The sequence below is a fragment of the Microtus ochrogaster genome, chromosome 6 (genome assembly GCF_000317375.1).
Source record: "Microtus ochrogaster isolate Prairie Vole_2 chromosome 6, MicOch1.0, whole genome shotgun sequence".
In the NCBI taxonomy this organism is placed as follows: Eukaryota; Metazoa; Chordata; class Mammalia; order Rodentia; family Cricetidae; genus Microtus; species Microtus ochrogaster.
The window spans coordinates 72,716,478-72,733,991 of NC_022013.1; the positions used below are offsets into that span (position 1 = coordinate 72,716,478).

Sequence of the window (17,514 nt, forward strand, 5' to 3'; positions counted from 1 at the left end):
ATGGGTCCTCCACTTAAGATCAAACAAGATGTGATGGCAGAAACAAGTGACAAGATGGCAGAAGGACCCATTCTCTAGTCTGTTTCCACGCTCAAACTGAGGGCTTGCTTCTGACACCTGGACCACACAGCAGGCACCAGCTAAGTTCTTGCCCTAGACAAACTGAGAAGAACAGACCGAGTCTCAACTACTTTCTCCTTAGTTCTATTTATTAAGAGGCTGGCAACTCCCTTGAGAAGTGGGGTCCCATAGGTAAAAACTGAGGAGATCTGAGGGAACAGCACGTGTGTGTGTGTGTGTGTGTGTGTGTGTGTGTGTGTCTACAGTGCTATGGGTAAAACTGGGACAGGCGTAACTGCTCCCAAGCAACGACCCCAAAGTGCACATGGCTTTTGTTATATCTGGCCGGCTCAGTAACTATCCAAGTTATGGGGCGACAGGGGATCCTGTCTAGACCAGTTCTTTTGGCCTTGGGATTGGCAGGACATAGAACCAGAAAGCCTAATCATGGCCCAAATATCTCTGCATATTTTTTTTTTCTGGTAGACACTCAAGCTGGGTGGAAACTAAATCCCAAACAATCACCAAACAGTAATAAATGAGAAAATAAAAAGACAGTAAAGCCTTTCTCCAGCCCTTGATAGCTATGCTGGCTCTGAAGCTGTGGTGTGGTATTTCCGAAGAGAGCAGCTGAGGGATAAGAGCGCAGAAGACAGCTTGAAGCACAGCTTTTCCCGTGGGCCAGTCAGCTCGTGATGTCACATGCGCTTTCTGGTCTCAAACACGATTCTTTGACAGGAAGAACACAGCAACATACAACTGAAATAATTTATTTACCACTAGGAGCACCACAAAAACCAGACATACATTGTGTTAAAATACAGCATAGTTGGTCATCAAAACACAGAACAGCTATTCTTATAGTCCATTCTTTAAAAACCATGCCAGCCGAAAAATTGTACTGTTGCTTAACACTTACAACCTGCTGCCCCTCCCATATGCTAATGCACCCCCCTCCTACCACCCTTCCCATGGCAATATTCACTAATGGAAAATAAAGACCTGTAGACCCCACAGACTTTAAAAAATAAATGAGAGAAAAAGATTCAAGAAACCTTAAAAAAAGAAAAAAGCAGTCAGTGCATTCAAGGAGAGGCAAACTCATAGAGACTAAAAACATCATTTTATCTGAGAGGAAAATATTTGCAGAACGAGGGGATTTATATAGAAACAACAGAAAAGTGGAGGGGGAAGGAAAATGAGCACACACAGGCAGAGCTGGGCTTGTGCTGCCCCGACACATAGGCCGTTCACCAGCGCTTGCTCTGTCTGTCTTCCGGCTTGCGAATCCCGTTCTTCATCTTAATGAATAGAGTGGAAAGTTCTCCCCAAAAGTATGTCATATCAAAGAAATTCTCTTTGTATTCACACCTCACCGTGTTGCCCTTTGGGTCAGACCATAAATAATCCGTGGTTTTGTGGACTAGTTTGTATTTTGAAGTTAAGTATGTAACAAGGATGCCCTGCAACGCCCAGTGTCAGGCCCTGGCTCTGCAAGAGAGGACAACCTAGCTCCTCAAGCCACAGCCAACCTCAGCTCTAGACCATTCTCACTCAGGTGAAAGGAGGAAGATTTTTGGCAAGGGGGAATTTAGTTTGTGCTCTTTCAACTAATTTCTTTCCAAAGCTGAATGTCAGGGAAGTTAATGAAATGATGAATGTGACCTGGGCCTTTCCCCTTTGGAAAACTCAAAATGGGCATCTCTCAATTCTCACCCTGAAACCGAAGGCTGACTAAAGAAAGGGGTGCCTTTGCTTCTCAGCTGTCTGCTTTTTAACAGTAATAAGATTCCACAAATATATGAATTAAAGGAAGCTACAGAATTTTTTTCCTAGCCCAGTCACCGAGATTCGGAGTTCAGATTCTTAAACACTCTCTAAAACAACATCTGTGCTCACATACCTCTGTCTTCCCAGGAGAAACTTCATCATCTGGTCTACTTAGTACTGACCCAGAAAAGATGGAGAGAAAATATAGAACTTAAACATATCTTTTTGGTTCTCTTTGTTTGTTTTTGTTTTATGTCTTTTGGAAAAGAAAAGGAAAGGGGGAAAAATGGACCCAGGTATCTTATGCCATTAAATGGACAATACATAAAAGCCAAGCAGAGAAGACAATATTTAAAACAATGAATTTGTACTGAGAGCCAAAATCTAGGGGTTTTATTCGAAAGTACTGGCCAGCTAAAGGAAACAAACATACAATCTGAATGATCATTAAAAAAAAGTTCAAATTTAAGTTCAATCTAAATCACAATCATTATTACAGAATATCAAAAATATGGTAAGGATCTACATTATTACATATAAAGTAGTTAATGTTTTGATTTAATAGTTTGTAAAACAGATCTGCAGATGTGTTTTCAATTATGCTGGCTTCTAGACCCATCTATTTTAATAGTATCAGTGTGATTACATATACCAAGACAAAGGAAAAAACCTGTATCGGAGCTCTACAGCCACTTCACGGTCCAAAGTCTGACAATACACGTCAATACAGGTCAACATTTCACTGGCTTGCTTAAACTGGCAAAGAATCATTTACAATGAAAAGAGATTTAAGAAAAAAAGTCTTCCAGATTCCCACTGACTCCAAGTCTTTTTGTTAACAGGCCTTCTCAGTGTATGGCCACCCGTGAAGCTTCCATAGCAGTTGGCACACAGCACGTGTTCTGGGGGCGTCTATACTTTTGCAGACTTGCTCGGTCATAGAAGGACTCATGGGGGTCCTATCCCGGCATGACCTCCTGTGTTTCCAGCTGGTTTGAGTTCAAATTCTCTAAGCTGTCCATGAGTTTGTGGCAAAGCATTTGGTCTCCACTTTATACACCTGTTTTGTTTTCCAAGGGCAAGGAAAGGTTCATTATATAGTAACACAATAAATAAGCCACTGTTAGCTCAGAGGAAGGGACAGGGAAGTGCCCAATGCAGAGAGATACAGAGGAACCAGGAGAAGCTGGGGAGAAATGTGGGGTGGAAACAATACGTACAACTCCACTAAACGGATTTTCCTGTTTTGTTTTTCTTTCACATAATTAATACTAACAAATTCTTCCAGTGTTTATTTTTTCCTTTAAAAAAAAAGATGTTTTCTTTTTGTGTCTCTCAGGAAGTAGGTGGAACGCAGACTGAAGCCTTCCATGGTTTTTTTGTTGTTGCTGTAATCTCAGATGCCAGTTTTAACAAACAGAACACAAGCTTGCAAAATGTTTGAACTAGTACCGCTTTTTCTCCAACTTTTATTTTTAAACAGTGATGAATCCAAACTCCCTCGCGTCACAGACATCATCATCGTCATTGTGGTTGTCATGTGTCATTGTCACCGTGATTTTCGTGTCGTGGCTTTTCTGAGGATCTTAGCTGCACTTACAAGACTTGACGATCATGTTGGAAAGTTGTTCGATCTTGGGTGTGTTGCCAATATAGTAGAGGATGGTCAGTGGCTCCAGATCTTGGGACACACAGCAAGGGGAAGCAGAAGCTTCAGGATTTATGGTATTGTACAAACTGAGGACCTGAGTGACACAAGACAGGAGGGACACATACAAAAGCAAGTGATGAGTTTCATTTGTTTTTACATTTTGTACGTGTGTGTGTGTGTGTGTGTGTGTGTGTGTGTGTGTGTGTGCAGCTGCAAGCAAGGGCCAGGAATTGATGGTGGGTGTCCTCCTCAATCTCTCTCCACTTCATTAGCTACCTATCTATCTATCTATCTATCTATCTATCTATCTATCTATCTATCTATCTCTCTATCTACCTATCTATCTATCTTACTTAGTCTGGGTCTCTCATTGAACCTACAGATTGTTGATTTGGCTTGGTTGCAGATTGTAGGTTGGCGTGGTCAGCAAGCTCCAGGCATCCTCCTGTCTCTGTTCCTCTCAGCTCTGAGGTTATGAGTCCATCACCACATCCAGCTTTTATGTGGTCAATGGGGATATGAACTCAGGTCTCCATACTTACAGCATCTTACGCACTGAGTCATCTCCCCAGCTCAGGGCCACTGATTAGGCCATCTTAATTATTGTTTTTCTTACTCTAAATTATGGTCAGATTGGCTTGTGTTCTTAGCAATGATAAATTTAGACTTTTCCCACAAGTTGCCTTGTGTTCTTTTTGTACATATTAAACAAATGATTCCTTAAAAAGCCAGATCACACCAAATTGTTCAGTTAGATTGTCTTAATTTTCCCCCCATAAATTTACTGGCTTTTGCTACACAAAGACCCCAGGCATCCTTCTATTTGGTCTTATTTCTATATAAATTTGGAACCAAGGTTTCATGAATACCCATTTCACATTCCCACACATTTTAAGAGCTCCTTGGCCTTGGGGACTCTGGTCTCTTTGTTTGCCCTGTATTTCTAGGAAGCCTTGTCTGGACAGTGTGTGACTCATGTGCCAGGGGACAGAATGGCAATAGAGGAATAAAATATTCCATTGACATTCTTGTAAGAACTGTAATCTACCCTCAGGTATAAAAAGGATGCCTGCTTGCAGCAGGATATCTTCCTATTAAATGTTTTCAGGCCGATTAAATGTCACTTTCATTTTTACAAAATCCCTTTACTGACCATGCCTTATAATTACAGTGATGTGAAGAATGGAGGAAAAGGCAACATGGAAGCCTCATGGATTCTGTGTTTTGTTTCACTAGGATACAAAAATCTTCCTTGGTAGCCCACACTATATAACATATCAGGCTGGCCTTGAACTCACCATAAAGCTGAGGTTGGTCTTAAACTCATAATCCTCCTGCCTCACTTGAGTTCTGGAATCACAGGCGTGTACTACCCCACCCACCTAGCTAATCTCTGGTTCCAATCATTCACTTTATTCTATTTTGTTTAAAGCAACACTACTAACTGACTCCCGTTAACATTCCTCATGTTGGATGGGGACGAGTATGTTCAAGAACTAAATACCAAGTCCCACAATAGAAGAGAAAGTGCTGCACAGAGTTCTGCAGTTTTATCCCAGCCTCCATCACAGGAGTGTGTGACTCTTACTGATGGAAGCGTGTAGGTCACCAGTGATGACAGAGACATTTCCAAGGATGCCATTAATGTGTTAGTCAAACAAGTGACCTTTTCCTCGAGATTCCCTGGGATGTTTTCAGCTGAGGACAAGAGACCTGTTGAGCGCAGCAACACTGACTACTTTATTAGGCTACCCCTGGCTTCTTGGGGAACTGTCCAAACCACATATTTGTGACCATGACAGTTAGTCTTCCTTCTCCTTGGAAAACAAGCCTGGCCTCAGCCTTCACACACTCCCTCTGTGTATCAGGGAGGAGAATTACGTTTCGACTTGGCAACCGGGCCCTGCCCGCGTTACAGCTACTGCTGCTACAGTCCAGATGAAGCAGGCTGGCCAGAGAGCTCAGACAAAGGGACAGGCATGAGCCAGCTTCCCTCACATGGCCACGCACGTGGTCAGCCCTGAGTGCCAAGCCTACAGGGGCACTGTGAAGATGACTGGAGGAAGGGAAGCCATGTTTGTCCATTTCAGTTCCAGTCCAGGCAGGCATATACCAGCAAATAGATCTCATATTCCACTAATACATAATTTTTCATAAGCAGGAAAGAGCCATTTTTAATAACACAGATTGTCTAAAATAATTGATAATGTCCCAGCTCCCAAATTCAGCCAAATGCGATCTCTCTGGCAGCAGATTCGTTTTCCTACCCTGCAGTGAAGGCGATGTTTCTAATCCTCTTTAATAAGGAGATTTACAGAAGCATAAAGAGCAGAACAAAAACCTCTACTTTCTGACACATTTGAGGAATTAAGCTCAGAAAGATGGAGCAATGGGGACCAGGTTATAAAACAAACAGGGCTGCAATCCAAGCTCTGGGCTGTCACTGATTTCTCTTTCATCTTGGGCAAGGCACCCACACATTCTAAAACTAACTTCTGTTTTTTAGAAAACTTCTGTTTGAACAAGACCATGTCTGAAGTCCTTCCCATCTCTAAAATCCTACACCATGAGCCACAAAGAGGAAGTCCATGGAGGACTATATCAGAAGGTAGAAAAAGTTTATGCTCATCTGGGCTGGGATACACGGCATCCACTCTTGGGTCTTCTTGCTGAGTTATCCTGCTGTCCTCATTGAAAAAACTTGATAACATATTTAGCTCTGCGTTCACTTTGGGTTTAGTCATAGAGATTTAGAGAGACATATGTGGTAGTGTATAGCTGGAATATCAACACTTGGAGATAGGAGCAGGATTGCCAAAAATTCAAGGCCAGCCTGATCTACCTAAGGAGTTTCAGGACAGCTAAGGCTACACAATGAGATCCTGTATCAAAAAAAGCAACCACTAACAAATGAAGTTTTAGAGATAATCATCTTAAATATATAGGTTATACTTCACAACACTATTGAGGTTGGCATTGTTACTATTATTATGATGATGAACTGAGGCAAGAGTAGAAGAGACAAATGATTCAGATACTTACCTTGGTATGCTGAGTGTCTGAGCTCCATAGATATGGGCATGCCCCAGCACAGAAGTTGGCATTGTACCCTTTGGGCTCATGGATCCATTTCCACCCAAGATCCCGCTTGAAATCAATGTAAAGAGGGCGAAGGCAGCAATTATCCTGCACATTTCTGTTAAAAGAAGAAGCAGTGGGGATTTGGGAGTTGATTTCACATGCATCTCACCCTGTGTCAGGAAAGTGACTCATTCCACTCACGGCAAACACCATGAGACTGGCCTTGCAGGCACTCTCACCATTTCACACAACGCCAACAGTGAGATGCCACAGTGAGTCCCTGAACTACTTTCCTGTATGTATTCTATACCCTGGCCTTCTTGTCTGTAACCTGGAAAATCAACATTCATCTTCAAGGAACTAAGAGTAAGCAAGAAGACAGTTGAAAGGGGCCGAGTCCTTCCTGCTGAAGAGCTGCCATCCAGCTTCTGCTGCTGTGGTGTGCACACAATGAATAAAATCTAACAGATATTTTCAGAGAGACCCTGGAGGCATTCCCCTTTGAGACTGTATCCTATGCTTTGCCACCTGTTGCTAGATCAAGGAATGAATCAGAGTTCAAGAACTATGGAGTCTTGTTGCCATAATCACTGGCTCTGTCAACCAAAATAGCCTCCTCCATCTGTGACCTATGAGGTGGTGAGCCCCTCGTAAGGAGGATCCTGCCCTGATCCAACACCAATTGACATGCCAGAATGCATGGGTAAATGGGATAAGAGGGAGGAGTTGGAAGCACAAAGTGATGTATCGTAATTATGTTTTAATAAAAAAAAATAAAATAGTTTGAGAAAGCCTTGGGGAGAATGTCATTACGAGATACAAAACCTTTACTGTCTATACCTGTCCTTGAGCAATGACTTCAATCCAGGTCAATATATGGAGGGGAAGCAAAGACAACGCTAGGATTAGCAGATGCAAACATTCGTCTTTATTTTCATTTCTTTACCTAAAGCAATAGGCGGCATCCAGAGCACGCTTCTTCCGCCGGGTGGACTGTTGTGACTCCAGTCTGTAGGAGGGCAACAACATTAGCAGGAGATGTGGGGTCTTCCCACTGTTTTTTTTCCTAGTGGACTTTATAGTTTTCTGATCACCACTGGTATATGTGGAGGTGCCATCAATACCTTGAAAAAACGCATTTGGGTAATAAACATTTAGCTTTACCTTTATCAAATATAAGCAGCAATATTTATATAATATAGTTCCCCATGCCTACGGTCACGAACGACAGTGACGAACACCACGGCTGCCTTGCCTGGCTATCATCATTCCCCACAGACACAGACAGGGCACAATGGGCCTCCCACAAGTGACAATGAACACATCTAAATGGGCCTCTTGTCCAAGGCAGTTCTGGGTTGAAGGCAGGGCTGTTACTGGGGAAAGTCACTACAGAAGAAGTCTTTGACCTATGGTCCAAGGGCAATCTAGGCAGTTTATTTTAATCCATCCTCAGTGTGGGCTGTGTTCAAGCCCTCAGCAACAGAACCCACAGCCATAGAGCACGCCTTGTCGCCTGCTGGTTCGCTCTTTCCCTGAGACCATCAACCCAGAAGGCTTTCCTAATGAGCAGAACCCGAGCTGTAGCGAAATGGCCGTGAACTAGGTTCAAGGAAACAGAAGTCACCCTTACCTAATGCTATTTTGGGAAGCTGTACAGAAAGAGCTTTTTCATTCATTTTATGGCATCCTCAACACTTTTCTGATTCCATCTGAGATTTAGAAACCTGAGCTTCCCAAAGCATGCACAAGAGACTGCCAGTTTAAGCATTTAATCTCCACTCAAGAGAATCGTGGCTAGGTTGGAGACCAAAATAAATCTCTACACCTTCGGGGAGTGTTTTTCCATGTCCAAGGGCCGCTGAGAATTTCTAAAAGTGGACTGAAGTCCCAGGTGAGGTTAGGAGGGAAGGCTGGCAGATGCCACAACAGCGTGCGGCATGGACGTCCCTTTCACCTCCTCTCCCAACAGTCCACTGTCTCTTAAGTCAAGTGACTTGAACCCTTGGCATCCTTATTTACTCTGTGTGTTGATGAATTCAGCTCAAAGGTGAGCAGGGGAAAGGAGAGCCTCCTTCTGCATTTGTTAGTGGCTACAGAAATCTGGTAGAGTTGCATATAGGGTGCAGGCTAGAAAAAGGTGGTGTGTCCCAACCTTTTTCTGGAAGGTGAGTTACAGAAACTGAGACGTGAGATCATTCTTTTCTTTGGTGAAATGCGTTTGTTGATGCTTAAAACTTTGCTTAGTGGGTTAGAAATGAATTTCCTTAGCATCCATGATGTAATTTTAAATTTTCCCCCCTTTTTTCTCTTAAATAGTTTTACTTTGAAGGGGTATAGGAATGGAGGGTAGATACAAAGGGACAGGGAGATGAATGAAAGACACACAGAATAAATGAAAAGAAAGTTAAAAGTGTATTTCCTTGAATCCTTGTCATCTCCTTCAATAATCTCAGCAGATAGGAAGCTGATTTGCTTAGGTGAGGAGTAAAGGAACAATTAACAGAGCTGTTGTTCACAGGGTTACAGAGCCGGCTTCATCACTAGGTGTGAAGCAGGGAAAGTCTGGAGTCTACTCCATTCTTCCAATCCTTTCCATTTAAAAGAAAATACCTTTATTTTATTTTTTAGTAATGTTTATTTGTGTGTGCACTTGAGTGCAGGTGCCCTTGGAGGCCAAGAGGGGTCGCCAGGTTCCCCTGAAGCAGGAGTTAGAAGCAATTGCGAGCTGGGAATTGAACTCAGATCCTTGGCAAGAGCAGGACCTGCTCTTAGTCACTGAGCCCTGTCTTGAGGCGCACTTCCTTCTCCCTCCCACCGAGCAGATCATCGCCCAGACACATGAAAGTGCCCACCCTTCACCAAGCAATGCCATTTTCACATGCAAACTGACTTCCGCCCTCAGAAGAGATTTTCCCAGTAAGGATAAAGCTTCAGTTACCTGCAAATCTTGCTTCAAGCTCTTCACTTTTATTCGGGATAATGTAATTATTAGACGGTACAAAGGTACAGCAGGGGCAGTGTAAACTGATCTTAAATCCCAGGTTCCTGTCTGGAAAACAGCAAGTTAAGGAAGTCATTTGTACATGCGTCTATGTCTGGAGTCAGCTCACAGGCTGTTGGGGCCACATCTAGGAAGACAAAGGGGGAGCTTTGTAACCTTTATGGTGAAGCCACTCGTGCACGGCATCGGTCACGTCGAAGGAGAGCCACTCGCCTTCTGCTCTCGTTTTTACAACCTTGCTGTCGATGTAGCGCTGGGTTGGAGACGTTAAGTCTTTGGATTTGAGGATCTGGAGAGGGGAAAGAGCAGGAGGAATCGCTCAGCTGGATGCTGGCAGCATGACTAAACCCAAACCAACCACGCTCTTCCAAGTCATTATTGACACTAGCTCCAAGTCTGTATTCGTGCAATGTCATCCCGGTAGTGCAGTTCCATGCATGAGAATGCGACACCAGGCCATTTGCTCGGAAAAGTATAGCTAGGAAGTCTGCTGTGTGTTCTGATAAAGATGACAGCCACCATAAAAGCCACTGGCGAAAGAAAAGTGACAGCCGTTCTGATTTTACTTTGCTGACAGAAGCTCTGTAAGAATCCACCATAAATTTTTTTCTTTTTTAATATATGAAGCTTGTGGCTTTGTTGCTCTGTCTCCTTATTTCTTTAATTTGGAGATCTGGAAGATGAGGGCGCAGTTCAGAAAGCCCACACTCTCCCTCGCAAGTCCTCAGATTATAAATAGAGGGAGAACAAGCTTGCCCTCTTTTCCTTAATCTGCTGGCGTTAAAATATGGGTCCTGCTTTTGAGGTAAACCTCTGGCTGGGATTTTGACTCTGAGCATGATTTGTGACTTATGATGAAATCCTGCATGCTAACATCAAGGAAGAACTCTGGACAGGAGCGGTCTAGTGCAGTGTGCCATTGAGAGTCTGGAAACAGATCTGCCCGGGGCACCGAGACGTCAGGAAGACAGTGAAGGAGCTGTGACAACAGGCCACTCTGGGGTTTCATCAGGAAGTGCAACTCTGTGGTACAGACTTCTACAAGTCTGTCTCAAAACAATCGAATTTTATGAACCAAACTGTGACCCTAAATTTCCCGGAGCTTTGGTGAATCCTACGTCCAGCTTGTTCCTTGCCTTTCAGCAATACTGAGGGGCTCAAGCCATACTGTTCTATACAGATCTTCCTGATTCTCAGTCTAATTTTTTTTTTTTTTTTTTTTTTTTGGTTTTTCGAGACAGGGTTTCTCTGTGGCTTTGGAGCCTGTCCTGGAACTCCCTTTGTAGACCAGTCTGGCCTCGAACTCACAGAGATCCGCCTGCCTCTGCCTCCCGAGTGCTGGGATTAAAGGTCTCAGTCTAATTTTTGAGGGTATTTCTTACATAGGTATTTGGTCCCTCCAGATCATGGAGTCATGCCATCAACTGGACAACTGGCTCAAGAGCTACTAAATGACTCTCTAGATATCTAGTAGACATATTTGTTCCCTGGTTGCCTGCAAAACCAAAACATGTTACTTTCTAACTAGTTGTTAATGCATCCTCCAACACACACACACACACACACACACTCACACACACACACGTCTTCACAGTTTGCTTGAGATAATGTGACAACCAGTGCTTCCTGGGATAGTTGGGGTTAGAGCAGATTCACCCCTGGATTGACAAAGTACTATGGAGAAGTTAGAAGCAAGAGTTGGGTTTGTAGCTCATTTACATACTTAGGTGTCCTCATGAACTTTATGCAAATGTAGTCCACAGGCCTGCCCCCATGGACAAAACCCACTAAATGGAAGAAGATAGGGGTGACCATGATCCTGTAACAGGCAAGAAGTGCTTTTTACTCGTCAAAGAAAACAAATGAATATGACCCGAGGGCTGGGTACAATGGACTCTGGGCTTAACGCACACTTTTTGGTTTAACTTAGTCCTCCAACGATCCCTGTAAAGTAGATGAAGCAAAGGGAAAATGGGGGAGGATTCAAAGGCCACCCCGCCCCAAGCCATTTTACTACTTTGCTATGACAATCCGAGCGGGCCCATGAGGTCATGACCTTTTCCATAGGGTAGGAAGAATTCAATAATCAAAGCAAAAGTCTTTGAAGAAGATTGTACTAAACCTTGATGCAGGCGGAAAGCACACCTAGCCGAGGCTGACATGAAACATTAAAGGCTGTGAGTCCTCTAGGGGTAAGAACCTGTCTTGGGCGACTAAGACACAGCGTAGCCAACTGAGGAGAAGTGGTGCAATGTGCCCGAGATGGGGTAAGATGATAGAAACAATAGCGGAAGTGTGATTCCATCCACTTCCCTTCCAGACCAATGGTTCAGAGCACACTCGGATTCGTCTGCTGGCTGTGGATTTTTCTCCTAATAGGGTCTTCTGTGAGGTGAGACATTGTGATGTGGTCTTTGTGCATAATTTTCTGTGCTCTTAGTAGGGTATTTATCTTCATACAATTAATACTTAGGGATACTACACAGAACCAAAACTCATTTTTATACCTTAATTATATGTAAATTAATATAATATAATCATTTGATACTATATAGAACAATTTATATGATTATAAATTTTGCATGTAAAATTAAATGAATATCCAAATATCTATGATATACATGATACATGTATATGACTCTATCTACACACATATACACGCATATACCTAATACCCAATCTCACTAAAGACAAGACTCTCATGACCACATTAATCAAATGGATGAAAAATATGTATGGGCAAACTGATAGAAAAATTTTTATTCTTATTACATTTCTGTACATGTGTGAGCATGTACAGAGGCATGTGGTGTGTTGTGGTAGGTATGGTAGTCAGGGCACAGCTTACAGGAGTTAGTTCTCACTACCACGGTGTGGGTCTCGGGGATTGAACTCAGGTCAGCAGGCTTGGGGGCAGACATCTTTGCTGGGCCACCTAACCAGCCCGCTGATGATATTCTTTTCCTTACGTAGGAATAAATCTATATTATTCTGATTTCAAAAGGGGGCGGTACAGGCTAGCAAAGGACTCTGGCTTTTTCTGTTGTGAAGCCACTGAAGAGTTAGGGTTTGGGGCTCCCTCAGCCCCAGAGCACTGGGGGGGCTCAGTCCATGGACAACTCACCTCTTTTGAAATCAGGAAAGGGCCTACTGGATTGTTTCTCGTAGAGATTTAAGAGTCATGAAAAGGCCACGTGTCAACAACACCATTAAAGACAGGAGGCCACGTCATTCTGAGACAGAGAAATGACCACTTCTCTTTCTGCTTCTGTGTCTAGAACTCTCCGGACTACGACTTCTTAAACTCCAGTCTTAACTCCACTCTTCTCCCGTCCTCGGCAGAGGCAGGAAACAGCTGTTTCTCATCACTCAGTGAACAGCCCTCCTGCTCCTGAAGACTGTAACTAAGTCCCCTCACCATGCATGTTTTCCCTCTCTCTAAGCTAAATAAACGGAGTTCCTTTAGACCGTGTTTAGAGGGGCAGACTCCCAAACCTTTAATCATTTGAGTGGCTAACAAGGACGAATGATGCTTTTTAAAAGGATTCCTCCACAGGATTCAGCGTTCCTCCTCAGAACCATCTACAAAAGTGTCTAGCCACACCTCGCCACGGATTCTTCACTTCAAAGCTGTAGGTGCTGCTCCACCATTCCTGCTTGTTCCCATTCATCAGCATGCTAAGTCAAGTCCAAGGGCAGATGTACGGCGCGTCAGCCTGCTGCCTCTGCTCATGGTCCCTTTGAGCCATTGCAAAGTGCTGGGGAGGGAGTTCCAGCAGTAAAGAGCCTGTCCTGCAAACATGGGGATCTGAGTTGAGAACCCCCGTGCTCACGTGAAAAGTCGGGCATGGTGGCATAAATCTGTAACTACAGTTCCAGAGTAGACACAGGAGGGTTTCAGAAGTCCACCAGTCGGTCAGCCTAGCTGAATGGATAAGCTCCAGGGTCACTGAGAGATCGAGTAAAAGGCAGAAAGCAATAAAAGAGCACATCCAATATTGATCTCTGGCCTCCACATATATGTACACACATGTGCGTGCATGCGTGTACACACACACACATACACACACACACACACACACACACACACACGTCATACAAAAAGGACTAGACCAGTCAACTTCCCATTATATTTTAGCCTTTGCTATCCGAGTCTATCCACAGTCGTCTATGAACCAGGGCATTGAATAGGATCAGCTGCTACTTCCTTCTGGATCCAAAGCCATTTGTTGCTGTGTTTCTTTCTACAACGTATGACGGCAGAGGTCATTTGGTGGATGTCACAGTTAACCAAGGCTGCCCATTCAGTTCAGAGTCTATCTCAGCTGGCCCGAATCTGCAACATGCTGGCTCTTCTAGGACATTGCTTCCTAACCACTTCTGGCCTTGCCTGTTGAACTGCACGCTTAGCAAATGCCCATTGTGCATGCTTCCCAGCTGGCTGATGACACCCGGACTTGGTATTGCAATTATGCAAGTTAATTAAATGGCTAGAAGCTGATGATGTACAAGACCAAAAGAAAAGGGAGCTAGTACATCCATGAAAAATCAAATCTTTCCAGAGGGTCTTCAGAATGATGAGTTGCTGTAAGGAAAAAGTGTGTTTTTGAAAACAGTAGGGCAGTTCCTAAAAAAAAGTAAAGAGATCCAGAAAACCCACTTCCACCTGTTACCCAAAAGAATTGAAAGCACAGATGCAAACAGATAATGTAGAGACCAATTGTCTTCGTTACTCTTCTTTTGCTGTGAAGATTCAGACACCATGACCAGGGCAGCTTATAGAAGAATGCATTTAATTGGGAGTCGGCTTACAGTTGCAGAGGGTTAGCGCATGTCCATCATGGTGCATAGCATATTGCAGTAGCTGTAGCTGAGAGCTTACATCCTGATACACAGGCAGGAGGCAGAGAGGGCGAGAGACTGGACCTGGCCTCAAGGCGCAGCCCCTGTGACACACCTTGTCTAACAAGACCACATCTACGAATCCTTCCTAAACATTCCACCAACTGGAAACCAAATTTGCAACTACATGAGCCTGTGGTGAGGGGAGGGGATCATCCACATCCAAATCATCACACATTGTCCACAGCAACATTGTACACAGAGCCAAGGGGCAGAGAAAGACCAAATGCCCATCAATGATGCATGGATAAGGGAAATGTAATAAATGCACACAGTGGACTATTATGTGCAACCAGGGAGAGAGAGGGAATTCTGACATCTGCTGCCACATGGGTGAATCTTGACATTAGACTAAAGAAAGAAGCCAACACAAAGTCAAAAGTATCTCACTCACATGAAAAGGAAGACCAGGAGAATTTAAACAGAAAGAAAGTAGGATAGTTGTTGCAGGGGTTGAGGGGATGGGTAATAAGTCATTATGGATAAATGGATGCAGGTTTGGTTTTGGATGATTAACAACATCACCAAATCTGGGCGAGTGAGACAGCTCAGTGGGCAAAGGCAATTTCTGCCATGGTTGACGACCCAAGTTTGACCCTAGGGACCTCCGCAGTGGGAGCACCAACTCCCCCAAGTTGTCTTCTGATCTCAAGTTGGGCACCATTGCACACTCATGCATTCACTCAGGCACACACTCACAATGGGCACTATTGCACACTCACTCATTCATGCAGGCACTCTCACAATGGGCACCATTGCACACTCATGCATTCACACAGGCACATACTCACAGTGGGCACCATTGCGCACTCATGCATTCATGCAGGCACACACTCACAGTGGGCACCATTGTGCACTCAAGCATTCACGCAGGAATACACTCACGTTAAAATGTTGCCTGTGGTCAGTGGTTGCTAACCTCACAGGACTGAGAACATGATGCCCATAGCAATAAATAGGGACAGGCAAAAGGTGAATTTATTCGTTGTATATATTTTTATCATAATAATTATTTCTTGATTTTAGGTGTGAGAGAGACAGCTATAAAACAAATAACAAAACAAAATTTATACTAAAAATCTAGAAGCATCCTGCTCTTTGGTTTTCAGTGAGTTTCTTGAAACCTCCCTATTTCAAAGAAAGTAAAAGTTAAGAATTAAAGACAACAAATTCTGATTTGATTTACAGAAAAATATAACACAGATTAGCAATTAACATAGCTATATAAAGACACCCTTCCACTCTCATAATAAACACCCACATTTTGCTAATGTTTCGTGTCTCGCATTTCTTCATTTCAAGTTAAGATAATTTAAAGTTTCTCTCATTTTTATAATCCTGTGCATGTGTATGTTTGTGTGTGAGTGCATCTGTGTGTGCTCACTCATGAGTGATACAGTAAACACACAGAGGTCAGAGGACAACCCTCACAAACCTGACTTTCCTTCTACCATGTGAGTTGTAGGGATCAAACCCGAGTCTTTAGGTTTGGCAGCGAGCACTTTTACACACTGAGCCATCTCACAGACCCTATTTTTGTTTTCCTTTAAAGAGCTGACCAACCAGAGTTCCTCACTGAATCCTTATCAGGGGTTCCTAAGAGCTTGAAGATGAGACTTCTCTGACTTGGGCTTAGCTGCCACCCACAGTGCTGCCTTCGTTACCTCGCTGATATGGACGAGTTATATACAACGTGTGCAAAACCCTCAGGGCTCACCTTTGGCAAGGCTTTAAGTTCCTCACTGAGTTACAAAACCCCTAACACAAAAGGATCCATTCATCCCTCCACCCCTGGAGAGCAGCCAGCTGGAGTGACTGGAGGTGAAAGTCACCCTGTTACCGCATAGTTTAGGGGCTTACAAAACAGTAAAAGTAGAGTTGAAGATTGCAGCAGAGAAAAATCTTCACCGTGAAAGAACAGGACTGTAAATCAACTTGGGAATTTGGCCCCGTGCCAAGGGTGACATCTCTCCATGACATACCACAGCATCGCAAGAAGGTTGTGGGAATTGGACATTACTATCCACATCCGGACATTAATGACCCTGCCCGAGAACTGAGGGGTCAATTCAAGCAGTCTTCTAAGGGAAAGCAGGCTTTACAACAGGGCTATAGAGAAAACCTGCTCTGGCCTAACGGCTGCCAGCCCATCTTGCTATGACAGTCAGAATGTTTCCAGTGTTCCAAGTGTCATTAATGACTAAGCGTGTTTAAATATGATTAGGGTCTCCAATATTATTAACGAATACCGATTTAAGTGTGCACTCTGTTGGCTGTGACCCTGAACCTCTTGGATGTGCTTGACACCAAGCTATGCCCTTCTGAATCGTAAAGCTCAAGACTGGAGAGGCACTTCAGAGACCAGCTACTCCAGCCCGGCCAGCTCACTCCCATCTCTCCTTTTGTGCAGAGGCCTCTCTTTGTGACTTTACAAGAAAGGCCACCTGCCACCTCTAGACATTTCAAATTCTCCAGATTCTGCCTCATCTGAACATTTCCACCAAGCAAGCTCAGGAAATCATAGTCTTTCTGTCTGTGGCTGTGCAGTCAAGGGAACTCTACAAAGGTTTCCAAGTTTGTTTTGAGTCCAACAAAACCCCTGTGCAACAGACAGCACGGCTCTGAATTTCCCCATCCTCTAGCTAAACGGGGAAAGCCTGAAGGACTCTGCGCAGTGGCAAAGCCTGGGAGGAGGAGCCTGAATGCGTAGGGAAGATGCATTTTGCTTCTCTAGTGAAATGTGAAGTTCTCTCTCTTCTCCCAAGACAACAACCCCAATCACAAGAAGCTGTTCTTTTCAACAGCTTCCTTCAGGTCAAGTTGAAGATGCTTCACTGATAATGCCCCTCTGTCACCCCCAGTCCTGGGTACTGACCCAGCCTAGTGCTTGTTAGGTAAGTGCTCTATCACTGAGCTGTATCTCAGTCCCGCCTCTTATCTTTAAGATTAGAACCGGGAGCCGGGCGGTGGTGGCGCACGCCTTTAATCCCAGCACTTGGGAGGCAGAGGCAGGCGGATCTCTGTGAGTTTGAGACCAGCCTGGTCT

General features: G+C 43.9%; 1 protein-coding gene across 2 annotated transcripts in view; it reads right to left on the bottom strand.

The window, feature by feature from the left end:
- Positions 1–828: 828 nt before the first annotated feature.
- The window catches only part of Tgfb2 (transforming growth factor beta 2), an 84,514-nt gene continuing 67,828 nt past the window's right edge, over positions 829–17,514 (bottom strand). For both annotated transcript variants that reach the window (XM_005348842.3, XM_026779801.1), the window contains 5 exons: positions 9,723–9,855; positions 9,504–9,614; positions 7,509–7,686; positions 6,524–6,677; positions 829–3,575 (listed from right to left, as the gene is read on the bottom strand). In XM_005348842.3, coding sequence (XP_005348899.1) covers positions 3,417–3,575; positions 6,524–6,677; positions 7,509–7,686; positions 9,504–9,614; positions 9,723–9,855 — 735 coding nt within the window. In that variant the 3' untranslated portion in view covers positions 829–3,416. The remainder of the gene's footprint in view (positions 3,576–6,523; positions 6,678–7,508; positions 7,687–9,503; positions 9,615–9,722; positions 9,856–17,514) is intronic.